The sequence below is a fragment of the Osmerus mordax genome, chromosome 3 (assembly GCF_038355195.1).
Source record: "Osmerus mordax isolate fOsmMor3 chromosome 3, fOsmMor3.pri, whole genome shotgun sequence".
NCBI lineage: Eukaryota > Metazoa > Chordata > Actinopteri > Osmeriformes > Osmeridae > Osmerus > Osmerus mordax.
The window spans coordinates 1,500,531-1,517,308 of NC_090052.1; the positions used below are offsets into that span (position 1 = coordinate 1,500,531).

General features: G+C 51.5%; 2 protein-coding genes across 2 annotated transcripts; one reads left to right on the forward strand and one right to left on the reverse strand.

Moving 5' to 3' along the window:
• Positions 1 to 1,071: 1,071 nt before the first annotated feature.
• Positions 1,072 to 11,556, reverse strand: zgc:158376 (uncharacterized protein LOC100101643 homolog). The gene is given in 13 exon segments (XM_067231720.1): positions 1,072 to 1,345; positions 1,637 to 1,858; positions 2,112 to 2,273; positions 2,656 to 2,819; positions 2,953 to 3,276; positions 3,278 to 4,218; positions 4,722 to 4,754; positions 5,047 to 5,118; positions 5,120 to 5,230; positions 5,661 to 5,747; positions 6,223 to 6,366; positions 9,791 to 9,976; positions 11,333 to 11,556. Coding segments are annotated over 12 exon segments (2,616 nt in total). The 5' UTR covers positions 9,962 to 9,976; positions 11,333 to 11,556; the 3' UTR covers positions 1,072 to 1,160.
• Positions 11,557 to 12,729: 1,173 nt separating this feature from the next.
• ube2m (ubiquitin conjugating enzyme E2 M) lies at positions 12,730 to 15,530 on the forward strand. Its single transcript, XM_067232164.1, has 6 exons — positions 12,730 to 13,217; positions 14,322 to 14,416; positions 14,571 to 14,609; positions 14,702 to 14,805; positions 14,934 to 14,997; positions 15,244 to 15,530. The coding sequence occupies exons 1-6, from the start codon at positions 13,103 to 13,105 to the stop codon at positions 15,382 to 15,384; spliced, it is 558 nt and encodes a 185-aa protein (XP_067088265.1). The 5' UTR covers positions 12,730 to 13,102; the 3' UTR covers positions 15,385 to 15,530.
• The last annotated feature ends 1,248 nt before the right edge of the window (positions 15,531 to 16,778 follow it).

Consider the following 16,778-nt stretch of genomic DNA (forward strand, 5'->3'; position numbering starts at 1 on the left):
GTTCAGTGCAGTTGGACACAGCAAGGTCCAGCACCCCCCCCACCTTCACAGAACGTACACACAGAAACACCAGGCTGCTGCAGGCCCAGACAGACAGAGGCAGGACAGAGGGCAGAGACGGGAGAGAGGCAGAGGCGGGAGAGAGGAGATAAGGAAAGGAGAGATGGAGAAGGGCCAGTGACAGAGCGAAGGACAGAGCCTGACAGAATGCCAGGATGGGGGGAGGAGGGAGGGAAAGGGGGATGGCACATAAGTAAGGCTGGAGGAGCGGAGAGAAGCAGGGAGGAGGAGGAGGAGCTCCACCCAGCTAGTCTTGGAGTGTGGCGGCTGAGGAAGAAAGGAGGTTTGGGCTTAAGAGGCGTCAAAGCCGTGATTGGACAGGAGGGATGGAGGGCGTGCGGTTCGCCTGCCCCCCCCCCCCTCCCCAGAGTTTAGTGGTGAGGAACGTTCATACTGGGCTGTATACTCTCTCCAGCGCTCTAGTCACATTTAACACTGTTTTACATCTCCTACATGCTCACACGGTACGTACACGCACACACACACACTCTTTCTCTCTCTCACACACACACACACACACGCACGCGCGCACCATCCCAGCATCTGTCTGTGTAGGGAGCAGTCTCAGGCGTGGGTACATTCTTCCTGGTCTGGGCCCGTATCGAAGGAGAGCGTTTGAACACGGAGTGCAAAATCTGCTCTAGACAGCGGCGACGCGGCGCCCGTCGCCTAGCGGATGGCGTGGTCTGGTCCTCAGGAGGAGGAAGAGGAGGAGGCGGGAGGGGAACAGGGCGAACAGACCATCATTTACAGTAAACTACATTTATATACACACACCATTTCTTTTGTAGTCTTTTTTTTCTTTTTTTTTTTTTTTTTTACAGATAACGAATATGTACATGCTAATGTTTTCGGTTTTCCCCTGCTGCAACTTGTCCGTTCCCAAACAGCTGAAGGGTCTGTGAAGGGATTCTCCTTATAAACCACCCTGCCTTCTCTCTGCCCCAAGAGGCCTCTCCCACCATGGCCCCCAGGCCCCACCCCTCCGGTGTGTAGTGTAGGGGCGGTGGCTGGAAGGGGCGGGGCTGGCCGGAGGGGGCGGGGCCAGAGTGGGCGGGGCCGGAGGGGGCGGGGCTGGAGACCAGGCCGTAGGCGGGGCCTTAGCTGTTCTTCAGTAGCGTTGTGTCGTCGGGGCCGCAGGGCGTGGAGGAGGGGAAGGAGGAGGGGAAGGACAGCAGCTGGCAGGAGTCAGCCGTCAGCAGGCTACAGGAGCGCATGTCCACAGTCTGCAGGGAGGAGCAGCGCCGCAGCAGAACCAGGCACTGCTCCGTCATCTTCAGACAGCCTGGTCACACGCCACACAGCTCACATTAACTTGGGTTATTATTATCATTATTATCATTCTAATAATTATTCTAATAATATAAATAATAATATGAGTAATACAACTTGTAATATTAGTAATACAAATAGTAGTAATAATAATAATAGTAATAACAATAATAATAACAAACGTTTTTGAGGATGATGATCTGAAAAGTTCTAGTGAGGGCAGAGCTGTACATCAAGTTGCCCCAGATCAGGGTGAAATGTAACTACTGTGTGTGTGTGTGTATGTATGTGTCCGTGTGTGTACCTGCCAGGTTGACATGGGTCAGGCTGTCTCTGAGGGGGGAGATGGGGGAGGTCAGGGTGAGGATGGTCTGGTCTGTGATGTTCCCACACTGACTCAGGTCCAGCTTGGTCAAGTGAGGCAGGTAGCGCACCAATAGGCGGGAAGAGGCGTCCGTCAAGTCCAAGCCGGCCAATCGCAGCTCTGTCACGTTCTGGAACCGCCCCCCTCTGCTCTCTCCGTGAGCTGTGGAGCAGAGAGCATTAGGTCACCTCCCTCACACGGCAAATCTAATCTGACTGTGATCCTCGTTTTATATAGTTTAATATATATTTGATATCTAGTTTTTAGTTGTTAGTAGTATCAATGGCTTATCTGGTGACTTGTGTTAAGCATTAGCAAGCTTATAACTAATACTTCTGTACGTCAGTTCAATTGGGCGTTTTTGGGTCCTCAAACAGGGCCAGTGTCCCGGCAACCTGTTTCCGGGGTGACAGACCTGTCCTGGTGTCAGCAGGGGGCGCCAACAGCTCCCGCAGGTGGGAGTCTTTCAGGTCCTCCACCCGGCTGAGGTCCAGCAGGCGCAGGCAGGGGCAGGAGGCCTGGCACAGGGCACACACTGACGACCAGGGGCACCCCGACACGTTCAGCTCTACCAGACCTGAGGGGAGGACGAGAACACAATATTTAAGAAATCATATCAAGAGAAATTCCCTTACTGAACTGGTAGAAGCTTATACTTTTCAGCATAAGCTTGTAATGAATATCTGTACACTATGTGACAGGATGGAAACCCCCCGGGTTAGGAGAGGTCCGTCATCAAAATAATAAAACCACAGCGCACAGTGTGTGTGTGTGCCGGCCCCGTCTGAGGTGCCGGCCCTGTCTGAGGTGCCGGCGCTGTCTGAGGTGCCGGCCCTGTCTGAGGTGCCGGCCCTGTCTGAGGGGCCGGCGCTGTCTGAGGGGCCGGCGCTGTCTGAGGGGCCGGCCCTGTCTGAGGTGCCGGCCCTGTCTGAGGTGCCGGCCCTGTCTGAGGTGCCCACCCTGCAGGCGGTTGATGAGCCACATGAGTTGTTTCTTGGAGATGTTGGTGTAGCCCAGGTTCAGGGAGACCGGCTGCCTCCTGATGATGCCGCTCAGCATGGGGGGGGTGATGGAGCGCTGGCGGCTCAGGTCGATCTGGGTCCACAGCCGCTTGTCACAACACCTGGAGGGAGGACCGGGTGAATATGTAAGATTAACAGATCAACAGGTGATTGGGTGAACGGATAAACGGGTGAACCCGTCGGCCAGCTACACCCGTCCTCTTGCAGGTTAGCGTCTAGCGTTGCCATGCTCACCAGCGGCTCCATGTCCGACACACCCTCATGCAGACGCACAGCTCCCGCTGGCTGAGGTGCTGGAAGACGCGCAGCCACACGTCCCGGGCCATGACGTGGGAGGAGCCTGAGTCCAGGGGCAGGCAGTGGGGCTCGGGGCAGGCGGGCGGGGGCCGCACCAGGTGGCGCTCCATCTGCACGGGCCGGGGGGGCGAGGGAACGGCGGGGGGGCTGCGCTTCATCAGCTGGGAGCGGGGGGCCAGGCGGGAGGGCTGGGAGCGGGGCGAGGCGGCCAGGGAGGACATGGTGCCCCCCCCGGAGGCCCCCAGCGGCCCCCCGCCCCCCCCCGTTAGACGTGGCGTTGGAGGAGGCCGACAGGCTGCTGTTCCGGGACGAGCTCGTCTGGTTGGGCTTGCTGCGGATCTTGTTGCCACGGTTGCCCTTGCCCGTGTTGCCGTGGCGGTGGTTAGTGACCGGGGCCCCGCCCCCCCCTCCGCCCCCGCTGCTGTTGGCGTTCTCCTTCTCCTGCGCCTCCCCACGCTCGCCCCCCCTGCCCCCCCCTGCCGCCCGAGTCCGGCCGTTGCGTGCCTCCGAGCCGTTGCTGCGCTTCCCGGCGAAGCCGTCCGCCCCTGGGGGCCCGGGGTGCCCCGAGGAAGGGGGCGGCGGGGGCTGATTGGAGGAGAGGGGGGATGGAGGGGGCAAGGGGGTAGGCTTCCTGCTCCTCTCCCCGCCGTCCTCGTCCTCGCCGTCCCCCAGTGTCCCCTTGCGCCCCCGCGGGGGCCCCTCCCCCTTGCGCCGGTTCTTGTCCGTCCCCCCTTGCTCCTCCGCCGGCTCCCTCTCCTCCTCCGCCCCCCCGCCCCCCTCCCCCTCCGAGTCCTCGCTGGCGCTGAACCCCAGCGCCGCCAGCCGCCGCTCCCTCTCCCGCTCTCGCTCCCGGTTACGCTCCCGCTCGCGTCCCCCGCTGTTGCCGTAGGCGACCGGGGCAGGGGAGGAGGGGGAGGAGCCGCGGCGCCCGTCGGAGCCGGAGGGGGAGTCGGACTCGGACTCTGAGTCGGACTCTGAGCTGGAGGAGCTGGAGGAGCTGGACTCTGGGACTCTCTCCAGCAGCTGGCACATGCGTTTGAAGCGCTCCAGTTTCTCCCTGTGGTGCGAGCGTTGGTCCTGGCTGGCCGTGGAGGAGGGCGGGGCCTGGGGGTTGGCCCCGCCCCCCCCTGACCCCTGACCCGGCCCGGAGGTGGAGTTGGGGCCGTTGGACTCGGACGTGTCGGAGGAGTTGGGCTTCTGTTTCTGTCATGAGGGAGAGAGACCTCAGAGTTAGGGGGAGAGAGAGACAAGCTCAACACACTGTTTGCAGACCGAGTCCGAATAATAGGACGTCATTTATTCCATTTGGAGCCAGGTATCTCTATGAGTCATTGCACACCAATGTTGCTGTTTCAATTTGGGGAATTTCGGACAACGTATAAACTGACCAACCAATAAGATATCAAGTTTTAGTCACGTGATCAAGGGGTCTTGAATTTTTGTTCACCGGATTTGGTATGAAAGGTTTCAGTATGATTTTCTTTTTAAGGAATATTTAACATTTTTGTTCATCTGACTCGGTCCGTAAAGGCCTTAATGCCAAGATCAGGATCTCCTTACTGATGGTAACTACGGCTAAAAAGATTATCATCCTAATTCCTAATCTTCAAAAAAATACGGAGTGTGACCGCAGTTCACCCCAGATTTAGAAGGGGGTAATAATCAGCTTGAGAGGGTGAGAGGGATGATCGTGGGTGAAGCAGTACCTTCTTTAGTCTTTTTTCATGGGCACCTTTCATCTGAAGAGTCAGGAGAGAAGAGACAGTTAGCTGACAGGTTCAGCAGAATCTAGCAGAGGCTACTGGATGCTCACCCCCTCCCTCAGACCCCTCACCTCTCCCTCCCCCACCTCCCTCCCCCCCAGACCCCCCCCCCCCCCCTCCCACCTCCCCCCTCCTTCCCCCAGACCCCTTCCTCCCCCAGACCCCTTCCTCCCCCAGACCCCTCCCCCCTCCCTCCCCCAACTCCCTCCCCCCCAGACCCCCCTCCCTCCTCCCTCCCACCTTCCTCCCCCAGACCCCTCCCTCTCACCTTCTTCTTAGGGCCGCTGTCTGCCGGCAGCTCCTTGTCCTTCTTCCTCTTGTGGCCGTCCGCCCGCCCCCCCCTCCTCCAGGGCCAGGGGCTTCTTCTTGCTGGGGGGCGGCTCGTCTGTCAGCTTCCAGCGGCCCACCTCCCCGTTATCCATCCTCCTCTTCCCCGAGCCGTCACCCTGGTCCTGGAGCACACACAGGGTCATCAGTGCCCTGCAACCCTGCAGCCCTCCAACCCTGCAGCCCTCCAGCACCTCCAACCCTGCAGCACCTCCAACCCTGCAGCCCTCCAGCACCTCCAACCCTGCAGCCCTCCAGCACCTCCAACCCTGCAGCCCTCCAGCACCTCCAACCCTGCAGCCCTCCAGCACCTCCAGCACTTCCAACCCTGCAGCCCTCCAGCACCTCCAACCCTGCAGCCCTCCAGCACCTCCAACCCTGCAGCCCTCCAGCACCTCCAACCCTGCAGCCCTCCAGCACCTCCAGCCCTGCAGCCCTCCAGCACCTCCAACCCTGAAGCCCTCCAGCACCTCCAGCCCTGCAGCCCTCCAGCACCTCCAGCCCTGCAGCCCTCCAGCACCTCCAGCCCTGACTCCCCCCTGGCCCCAGCCTCACCTTGCTGGTCTTTCCCTCCTTGTGGCACTTGGGACACTCCCAGCAGTTGGGGATCTCATCGTTGATGATGCCTTCTGCTTTCCCCATCTGGAGAGGAAGTACAGGAGTGAAACAGATCATCACCCTTATCAACATGACACAGACCTGTGTGTGTGAGTGTAAACCTGTGAGTGAGTGAGAGGAATCGTTATGTAAGCATGTGTGTGTGTGTGAGGGGAAGCATGTGTGTGTGCGAGCGTGTGTGTGCGAGCGTGTGTGTGTGAGCGTGTGTGAGGGGAAGCATGTGTAAGCATGCGTGTTTGAGAGGGGAAGCATGTGTAAGCATGTGTGTGTGACGGGAAGCATGTGTGTGTGAGCGTGTGTGTGTGAGCGTGTGTGAGGGGAAGCATGTGTAAGCATGCGTGTTTGAGAGGGGAAGCATGTGTGTGTGAGCGTGTGTGTGTGCGAGCGTGTGTGCGAGTGTGTGCGAGTGAGTGTGCGAGCGTGTGTGCGTGTTCGTATGTGAGTGAGCGTCTGTGAGCGCGAGGGCCAGGCATGCGCACAGCTGTTTGCGAGGCCCCACCTTGAGGCAGCAGGGGTGGATGATCTCGTTGCAGATGGTGCACTCCATCAGAGACAGGCTGAACTTGTCCTCCTCAGAGTCCACGGTGTCCTCCTTCCCCGCCTCGCCGCAGGAGAAACACACGGCCGTGTGGGGCAGCACCGGCTGCACACACACACAGTCAGTTAACATGGATGTATCAGACAGGACAGAGAGAATGACAATAAGAAACTGGGCAAGAGACACACACACTAACATCTTAACACACACACTAACATCTTAACACACAGGGATGAAAGGAGATTCATGAAGAATATTACCTTCGAGTTTAAAATAGTGCTCACGTGTTTTTTTTTTTTTATTTAAACAAGAACTGGTATTTGTAGCATAACAAGGGAAAACCAGAGATATCAATGGTGAAATCAAGCTGTTTGTGTGACTTGATGAACCACACAACCAGCAGAATCTGGGCCTAGCAAGCTGATTCAGCAACTAAGTAACAGCAGTTCATCTCCACAGCAGCAGAGAGAAAGAGGAAATCCGAAGCCTAAAGGAAGACTCTTATTATCCATCATTATATTGTGAGGGTTTAAACCTCTGAGCTCGGCTGTCCTGCTTTCCTTCAACATCTCGGGCCTCTCTACCTGTCGCCGTGGAAACACTCCCTCCTTATTGTCTGTGACAGCAGCAGGCCACGAAGCTCCCCACATCAAAGGCATCACGCTACAGACAACCAACACACCCAAGCAACAATATCCTCAGTTACCACGGAAACGCAGCACTACGTTTTTCACATCCAAGCAAGCAAGAGCCCCCCCCCCCCCCTTCCCCTCCCCCCCTGACTGCCAATGCCGTTCAGAACCTTCACACAGGCAACCAATCAATAAAATCACACGTTCAATCATTAACCCGTTAAGGAGTAGCGTCACACATATGTGATTCTGAACATTCCAACCGACTATTTTCCGATAGACAAAAACTATATGACAAACGCTATAGTATGGCTTCAAAAATTTACAATTAGGAGGCTAACAAGTAACACTAGCAGGTAGTAGCATTGCTACGAGTATTATGCTAGGTTGCTAGGTAACGGAAGCTAACTAAAACTAGCTAGCTTCCGTTTTGGAAAAATAACTCACTCCTTTAAGACACTCTGCCTGCGTGCAGGCATGTGTGCATGCATTCATGAAAGACTTGTGTCCGAGAGCTGCTCTGCACCTGATCAGTGTCCACGTTATCTGCCGTTTGAAACCAGAAGTGATGAGAGGGCTGGCGTGTCCATTCACATCTCACTGTCAACACAAGCAGGTGAACAGGACTAGGCAAGGGTTCAGCTAGAAGCATTCCAACTCCACGTCAACCTTGTCCAGCGGCCAGCTCACACCTCCACTTACTGACCTCGCTGACGGGCTAGCGGACGTGGTTGGCTTTGGAACGATGTCCTCGTGTTCCTGTGCTCCCAGTCCCATCCATCCCCGTGACGGGCTGCCCCTCATCATCGCTGCTCAGAGAGGCTAGACCTGCATCTGGGGGCTAAGCTGAGAGAGCGAGACTAGACCTTCATCTAGGGGCTAAGCTGAGAGAGCGAGACTAGACCTGCATCTGGGGGCTAAGCTGAGAGAGCGAGACTAGACCTGCATCTGGGGGCTAAGCTGAGAGAGCGAGGCCAGACCTGCATCTGGGGGCTAAGCTGAGAGAGCGAGACTAGACCTGCATCTGGGGGCTAAGCTGAGAGAGCGAGACTAGACCTGCATCTGGGGGCTAAGCTGAGAGAGCGAGACTAGATCTGCATCTGGGGGCTAAGCTGAGAGAGCGAGACTAGACCTGCATCTGGGGGCTAAGCTGAGAGAGCGAGACTAGATCTGCATCTGGGGGCTAAGCTGAGAGAGCGAGACTAGACCTGCATCTGGGGGCTAAGCTGAGAGAGCGAGGCCAGACCTGCATCTGGGGGCTAAGCTGAGAGAGCGAGGCCAGACCTGCATCTGGGGGCTAAGCTGAGAGAGCGAGACTAGACCTGCATCTGGGGGCTAAGCTGAGAGAGCGAGACTAGACCTGCATCTGGGGGCTAAGCTGAGAGAGCGAGACTAGACCTGCATCTGGGGGCTAAGCTGAGAGAGCGAGGCTAGACCTGCATCTGGGGGCTAAGCTGAGAGAGCGAGGCTAGACCTGCATCTGGGGGCTAAGCTGAGAGAGCGGAAGTGTGCAGAGTTCAGGTCTAGCCTGTGGGTTTCTGCCATCCAATCTAATGTTATCCGTGCAGCCCTTTCAAACATGCAGCGTCACAGAGGGCTTCACACACGCCCGCGGAGCTGCACCTCAGCCGAGCTGAACCCCTCCAGGAAGAAGAGGACAAACTCCTTCAGGCCAAACTGGAGGAGTCTTGGTGAAGAGCAGTTCAGTGAGGGCCCCGCTCCGCCGGAGCCGTGCGCAGTCAGGAGGTGACGAGGAGAGACAAGACGTCAGCCACCACCCCCAGCCTGTGGGGACCTCACCGGTCACACCACCCCCAGCCTGTCAGGGACCTCACCGGTCACACCACCCCCAGCCTGTCAGGGACCTCACCGGTCACACCACCCCCAGCCTGTCAGGGACCTCACCGGTCACACCACCCCCAGCCTGTGGGGACCTCACCGGTCACACCACCCCCAGCCTGTGGGGACCTCACCGGTCACACCACCCCCAGCCTGTGGGGACCTCACCGGTCACAACACGTCAGCCGACGACACGCCCTCCCTCGAGAACATTCTCATTGTTCGTCAAGGAGGGCGGCTTTGTTAAAACAACCCAAACATCTGCCTTTCTTCCCACAGAGAAAGTGTAACGTGGACAACCTTTCGGTTACAGTTCACGTTCTGTCAGTGACAGTTGAAGCAGTGGCACTGCTTAACACTTAAGGCAGAGAGAGTGTGTGTGTCTCACCACTGAACACTGTTAAGGCAGAGAGAGTGTGTGTGTCTCACCACTGAACACTGTTAAGGCAGAGAGAGTGTGTGTGTCTCACCACTCAACACTGTTAAGGCAGAGAGAGTGTGTGTGTCTCACCACTCAACACTGTTAAGGCAGAGAGAGTGTGTGTGTGTCTCACCACTGAACACTTAAGGCAGAGAGAGTGTGTGTGTCTCACCACTCAACACTGTTAAGGCAGAGAGAGTGTGTGTGTCTCACCACTCAACACTGTTAAGGCAGAGAGAGTGTGTGTGTCTCACCACTGAACACTTAAGGCAGAGAGAGTGTGTGTGTCTCACCACTGAACACTGTTAAGGCAGAGAGAGTGTGTGTCTCACCACTGAACACTTAAGGCAGAGAGAGTGTGTGTGTCTCACCACTGAACACTGTTAAGGCAGAGAGAGTGTGTGTGTGTCTCACCACTGAACACTGTTAAGGCAGAGAGAGTGTGTGTGTCTCACCATTGAACACTGTTAAGGCAGAGAGAGTGTGTGTGTCTCACCATTGAACACCGTGAAGGCAGAGTGTGTGTGTGTGTCACCACTGTGCACTGTCGCAGCAGTGTCCAGGCATTTGTGTGTATGTGTCTCACCGCGGTGCACTGTTAAAGCAGTGTCCAGGCATGTGTGTGTGTGTGTCTCACCGCGGTGCACTGTCGCAGCAGGCAGGACTGCTTCATCCTCCCAGGTCCTCCGAACTTCTTCATGTCTTTACAGAAGTGGCACTCGCCGCACTCGGTCCGCATGCACGCCTGGCAGCGCCGACAGCGAGTCCGCCGCCGCCGTGAGCCGCCAAGAGCCTTACTGCCTGACATCCCCTCGAAAGTCAGCTAGAGAGAGAGACAGAGAGAGACAGAGAGAGAGAGAGAGAGAGAGAGAGAGAGAGAGAGAGAGAGAGAGAGAGAGAGAGAGAGAGAGAGGTTAGCTTTGCACACTGCAGTCAACTGCTTGGATTACCAGTGTCTGGCTATATCTTAACGACTCCTAAAGCACATGTTTTCTGTCCGTGTTCGAAAGACAACTGGGATTGGTCGACTCCATCCCTGGTGATTGGCTAATGTCCGGGCCGGACACTTCAACAAGAGGCAAACGTTTAGGAAGCGTACGTACGTGTGTTCTTTGTTGAGTCTCAGTATAAAGCTATGCTTGCACCCTCTACCTCGGCCAATACTGGTGAATAACAGAATAACACTGGCCATCTGCAGAAGTGTCTGGGAGATAGCTAGCAGGGGTCATGGGTTCGTTTGGGGGCAGATCTGGTCTGGTCTTGGACTCGGGAGACAACATTTGGAGAGCATTGTCTGGACTTGAAAACACCAAACTATCAAAACACAGGTTCTTCTTTGTCAAAACAGTACACACACAAAATCACAAAGAAAAACTAAGAGTGACATGGCAGAAACCCTTGCACTGTAAATGGAACCACAACATCCATTTCAATGGGGATTTCCCAAGACCATAGCTTTCCAATTCACCAAAGGCACTGAATGAGTATGCAGATTTAGGTTAAGTGTTAGTGCATGTTTTGTAGGGAATGATTAAACATTTTTTTGATTCATAACCCACTTCTATTAACGTTAGAACAATCGTAACCAGCAATCTTGTCAGCTCGCTAGTAACCACCATCACAACAGTCGACTAAAGATGCTGGGCTAGCTTGTTAGCCAGTAATAAGACTTGCCCCATGTAATCCTAATAAAACATCTTGAAATCGCGTCTGCGTTGTGCATTCACACACAGCCAGCTATGTACGTGTTGAATAAGCATTTACAATTCTGTGCAGATATGGCTGCCCACATTATGGCCTGTAGCGCAAGATTGAATTGGCTAGCTAGCTAACTACTACTGGCTAGCAAAGGCTACAGGGATGCGCAGCCAAGCTAACGACGTTACAGTGCGCGGTCGCTCAGTCACACATAGGCTTCCTGGTTAACCATGGTGTTTATACTATCTAGGCTGAACGATATGTGCATAAATGTACAGTTATTTCAACTGATTAGACGACTATTCGTGAATGTAAGGTCCTCCGTCATCTCGTCTCTATTCGCTTCCCTGCAATATGCTGCTCTTCCTCTTTCGTATTGCTCAGCATCTTCCCAAAAACAATCTGGAACATAGCCTAGTTAACGATGATCAAATGAGCAATACACACTTCGTATTGGGAAAGCGTTATAATAAATACCGACCTCTTAGTATTGAGTCGCATACTCCTTGGTCGCGCATTAGATATGATTGAAGCCAACAGTTAGCCAGCTAGCTTTGATAAAGCTGTTCGCTTCCTTGTTTCTCTCCTGGCTGCAGCTTTTCCTTGCTGGTTCTGGGTCCCCGTGTATGGCACGTTCACATGCGTTCCATGTTGTGTTGGTGTTTTCAAGGAATAGCGAACCTTCTCACCAGCGCTGCCCAGATTTTCAAATACAACAGAGTAGACTAATCTAACTACGCTGTTATTTTAAGAGGCAAAATGCTGCGCGTTATTGGTGTCATTTACAGTTTCTCTCTGACCCCTCTCTCCCCCTAATCTTCTTGGTCTCTCACACGTCTTTCAGCGTGTTCCTGGGCTCTTCAAAGCATGGAAAATGGCACATGCTTATGAGATAGCAAGCGTTTAGCTGCAATATATATATTTATATATATATATTTTAAAAAAATCCATACACTGTTCAAAAGCCTACGGGCTCCTTGTAATTCCAGAAGAAATGATCAAAATGAAAGAGGTTATCTGAACTCTTGAGCGTGGCTGGCATGCTATTGTTCTCGTTTTCTATTGTGTAAATCTAGTTTTGTGTTTTTTTTTATTAGCATTGTCAATCAACTTGTTCCTTTATACGAAGACACGTTTTATGGCCCATGAGTTCACTAAAGTGTCCATCGTTCTCCATTTTTGTCTTGGAAAAAAAATGAAATAAATAAATAAATATAGTAAATAAAATATGGGGAGGAAAGAAATATTCTCGCCCCTCCCCTTGAAACGTCAGGAGCGAATCCGATGGAATCTTGGGAGTTGTAGTGTTCCTGTGTGAGTGTGTGTGCGAGTGAATGTGCGTGTGTGAATGTGCGTGTGTGAATGTGTGTGTGTGTGGAGGGGGGAGACATCATCTTCTTAGAGAAGCTGGGATAGATTCAGTTAAAAATGATTCAATTTGACTTCACAGACCTGGTAGATTGCAACTTCCTGTAATATGTTCAGTATTATTGTGAGGTGGTTGTGGGCTGGACATGCGTCGCTAGACCAATCATCAAATGCGTATAAAACATGAGCTCGCAAATTCGTCTGGTTCCCAGACCAGTTGTGGACACCTTCTGTTTTAAGTTATTCCATGAGGAAATAGCAAAAATAGTTAATTTTGCCATGAGAAGAAAGTTTTCAAGGTTACATTTTAAGTTCAAATTAGACATAAATTAAAGAAAAAAATCAAAAGTTATTTTGTTACTTTACTTCTCTGCATATAATACTGTTGCTTATGGCCCTTTAAGCTTTACTAAACAATGTTCTGTGACATAGCTGTCCTGTGGTGCACCTGCCCGACAAGCAGTTTTCACCGTCAACATCAGTGAAATTCCGTGCAACTCTACCATCATCCACTGATTTGAGGGAAGTCATTTACAAGCCTCTTATACCTCAGCATTTCAGCTCTGTTGGATTGACACATTGTTAATCAATGTGCCTTCACATCATCGTACTCAAACTGTAGCCTACCTATATTTTTGAACTCCTTCCCCACCCTCTGCTGGTAGCTTGGCCTCGTACACAGCACCCTGAATCACGCAGTGCTAACTAGGCTAGGCAGCTCTTCCGATACTGTGGCAGAGACGCACCGGCTCCAACAACATAGCTAACGGTGCTCTACAGACTCATTTGGCTCCTTCTACATTGAAGCCGAAAGAGGAAAAAAAACAATAACATACAATCGAAGGAAGTGAGATATAGATATCCAATAAACAAATAAGTGAAGATGATTAAGCTCTTTTCTCTGAAGCAGCAGAAGAAAGACGAGGAATCTGCGGGAGGAAACAGAACAGGAGCCGGGGGTAAAAAACTAAGCGCGGCCCAGCTTCGAGTACAGAAAGGTAGGCTTGGATTGTCTCCAGCTTGTTTATTTAGAAAATCATTCACGTAAACACAAACGTATACTTCATATTAACGTGTCTGCCCATAAGTGTAATAAAGACACACAGCGTAAGATGGTGTGCATTGTCATTATTAAAATGCAGAGGAACCCGTTAGCATAGGTAGCTAACCCATTGCTAGCTGTGGCTAGCAAGCCTAGCTTCCTAATTTGAAAACAAAACCCAAACGTCGCAGACTGGAGATGGTGAAGAAGCCACGAACTCGTCAGATCATTTAGCTAACTGGCGTTAACTAGCAAAATATCTAATTTCACTGAAAGGTGTTTATTGTCTGGTGGTGTTTTTATTCATAAACTATCAATCAGGGTATCAAGCTTGCCGTTTTTCTTCTTCTGCATTTAAAGTGTACAAGTTGTTCATTTATCTTTTTACCAGGGGGCTAGCTAGCTAGCCAACATGGAGATCTAAGTAGCAGTAAGTATGTAAAATATATCAGATAAAACAGGCAGGTTGTCAGCTAGAAACGTGTACTTCTCTTTGAAACAGGATACAATCGCCCTTTAGATAATAACCTAGTAGTGCTAGATAATTGTTGACTGTTTGCTTCGACAGTGTGGACACTCGCTATACAACTATTAAATAAGAATAACATGTGTCAGGCTAAAATGTTGCCTAAGTGTGAGGATCTTAAATTGAGAATGGGCCCTGTTCATCTACATCCACTGTGTAATAATAATCTCTTAGCTATTCTGTGAGATGAAGACCAAATTGAAACATAGAAACCCAGTAGTTAATTATTCTCAACATTGTTCTAGAGGGTCATTTTGTAAAGCAAAAGGCTTTTAAAGGCGATGTGTTTGGTGTATCCATGACTGGGGGCATGACATCAGTGTTTAGTAAAACTTTTAAAGACTTATATGGATTTACATGATAAGGGGAGTCTGTTTTTATCACAGGATCCGGTAGTTAGACCTATATGCACAGCACTGTTAAATGTTAGACGGAGTGAGTGCTTTGCATCATTTAAAAATGGTCAGAAAGTATAATTTGGATATCGTTGACGAAACAATATTTCACAATGTGCCTTTTCTCTTCATCCAAAAGATATCAATGAGCTGAATCTGCCCAAAACATGTGAGATTGACTTTCTTGACGAAGACGACCTGCTCAACTTCAGACTCATCATCTCCCCAGATGAGGTGAGGGCCTGCGCTCCAGGAGTGCCAGGGCACTTTGCTGGCGCTGCTTATTTACTGTGTGTTCGTGCAAACAGAGGGACATTTCTGAGTGTATGGAGGATAAAAACGTAGTCGTAAAATAATCTCTCTCTCTCTCTCTCTCTCCGTTATCCAGGGTTTTTACAAGGGTGGCAAGTTTGTCTTCAGCTTTAAGGTAAGATCACAGACGGGGTATGTTGTGAGGTCAGCGTGGGAGGAGACGGTGAAAGTGGGGTCTTTTTCTTCGTTGGTGTTTGTGTGTCCTAGGTAGGACAAGGCTACCCCCACGACCCACCCAAGGTGAAGTGTGACACTATGGTGTACCATCCCAACATCGACCTGGAAGGAAATGTCTGCCTAAATATCTTAAGGTGATCAATACCGCACACAAACCAATAACACAACTTATGAGTGAAAAAGGATCAAATTTCTTCATGTTTTATACAGTATTTTTTTTTTCATACGGTTTTACTTACTTGCATATTTTATTATCTTCCAGAGAGGACTGGAAGCCTGTGTTGACAATAAACTCGATCATATATGGACTACAGTATCTATTTCTAGTGAGTAAATTACTTCTGTGAACCAGTGATTTCGATTTGTGGCGCTCCAACTGCATTTAAACAAACAAGAACCACAAATACACTTCCTGTCTCAACTCTTCCTGGGCTCGGCTGTGTCTCCCCCCCCCAGGACGTAGGCCTTCTATAAACGTTGTCATCTTGATTTGCGATACTCGAACAACATTTAAACAAACAAGGACCCCAATTCCACTTCCTGTCTGAACTCTTATTCTCTCTCCCCGTCAGGAGCCCAACCCAGAGGACCCGTTGAATAAGGAGGCAGCGGAGGTGTTGCAGACGAACCGGCGGTTGTTTGAGCAGAACGTGCAGAGGTCCCTGCGGGGGGGCTACGTGGGGGCCACCTACTTTGAGCGGTGTCTGAAGTAGCTCCTCTTCCAAGATGCTTTTCAGTTTTTTTTCCCCCCCCGAGACGCTTTACCGTTTACACGCGCGGAGACACTGACCGACTCACTGACTGGAGTGGACGTTGGGGGGGCGGGGGCGGGGGCCGGGGTGGGGGCCGGGGTGGGGGCCGGGGTGGGGGCGTTGGGCTCCTCGGGGGGGAGGGGAGGAGGGGGGTTGGGGCGAGGGGCGGGGGAGGGAGGGTGGGTGGAATAGCGTCCAGAGGAATGGGAAGCAGATGTGATGGTCAGTGAATGTTGCTCGGAGAATCGATAAACCGGTAAATGCCACTATGCTGATGATGATAATGATGATGATGATGATGCCCACCAGAGTTTTTTGTTTTGTTGCAAAGATAAGACATGCCTACTGATCCTTCCACCTCTAGACAGACAGACAGACAGACACAGACACATCTACAAACTCGACTCTCAGCCCTCTACTAAAGAACTGCTGGTGTTTACGTACTCTACAACATTCAGCCAGAGCCTTGCAGCGTGGGAGCCTTCAGTACGACTGATCGCACATAGCGTGACGGCTGAACTTAACATGAACACATGCTCATACTATCTTAAGTGGGGCATACGCTTCTAAGTGAACACGTATTTCAGGTACATATACCTACCCCAGCATAAACACATGCCATAGAAGGACAAGGGCAGTAGACAGACTGACTGAAGACACATAGATGGATCAGTAATTTGCAGGCAGGGCTGTTGTGGGATCGGGGAGAATTTCTTTTTTTATTTTAATTGTTTTGGTGGGGAGGGGGGAGGGGGGTAGATTTACATGGAGTGGGTGAGGGGGGCTTAAAATGTTACAATTCTATTGTGTATATTGAAATCCCAGCTGTTCACATTGACTGCAATATGAATTATGTTAAATAAAATATTAACTTGAAGGATTATAATTATTGCAATATCAATACCCAAACTGCTGCTGTTTGAATGTTTAAAGGTACATTTCATCAAACTCTATCCGGGCTTTTAGATTCAGGAAAACATGGTAAGGTTGTTTTTAAACCACAAGGGTAACTATAGTTCATGAAGTATGTGTTTTATTTGCTAGTTGTTGGTTTGGGCTACTTGATATCATGGAATTCAAATGGGACAAGTTGTCAACAGCATGTGGGCCAGGCAGTTCTCAGGCTTAACCACGCACATCTGAGTCATGGCATCACAGCCACTACTGAGACAGACATGAATATATTACCCATATCAATGCTCTCTAACGTGTCTGACTAGAGCAGGTAAGTTGTGTTTTAGTACCATAGAAGTTAAGAATGGAGAGTACCTATGACAGTGTACTGCAGCGCCCTCTGGTGGTTGGAGAGCATCCTACATCTGGACTGCTCCTTCAGCTGGTCACCTCCTCAGAGG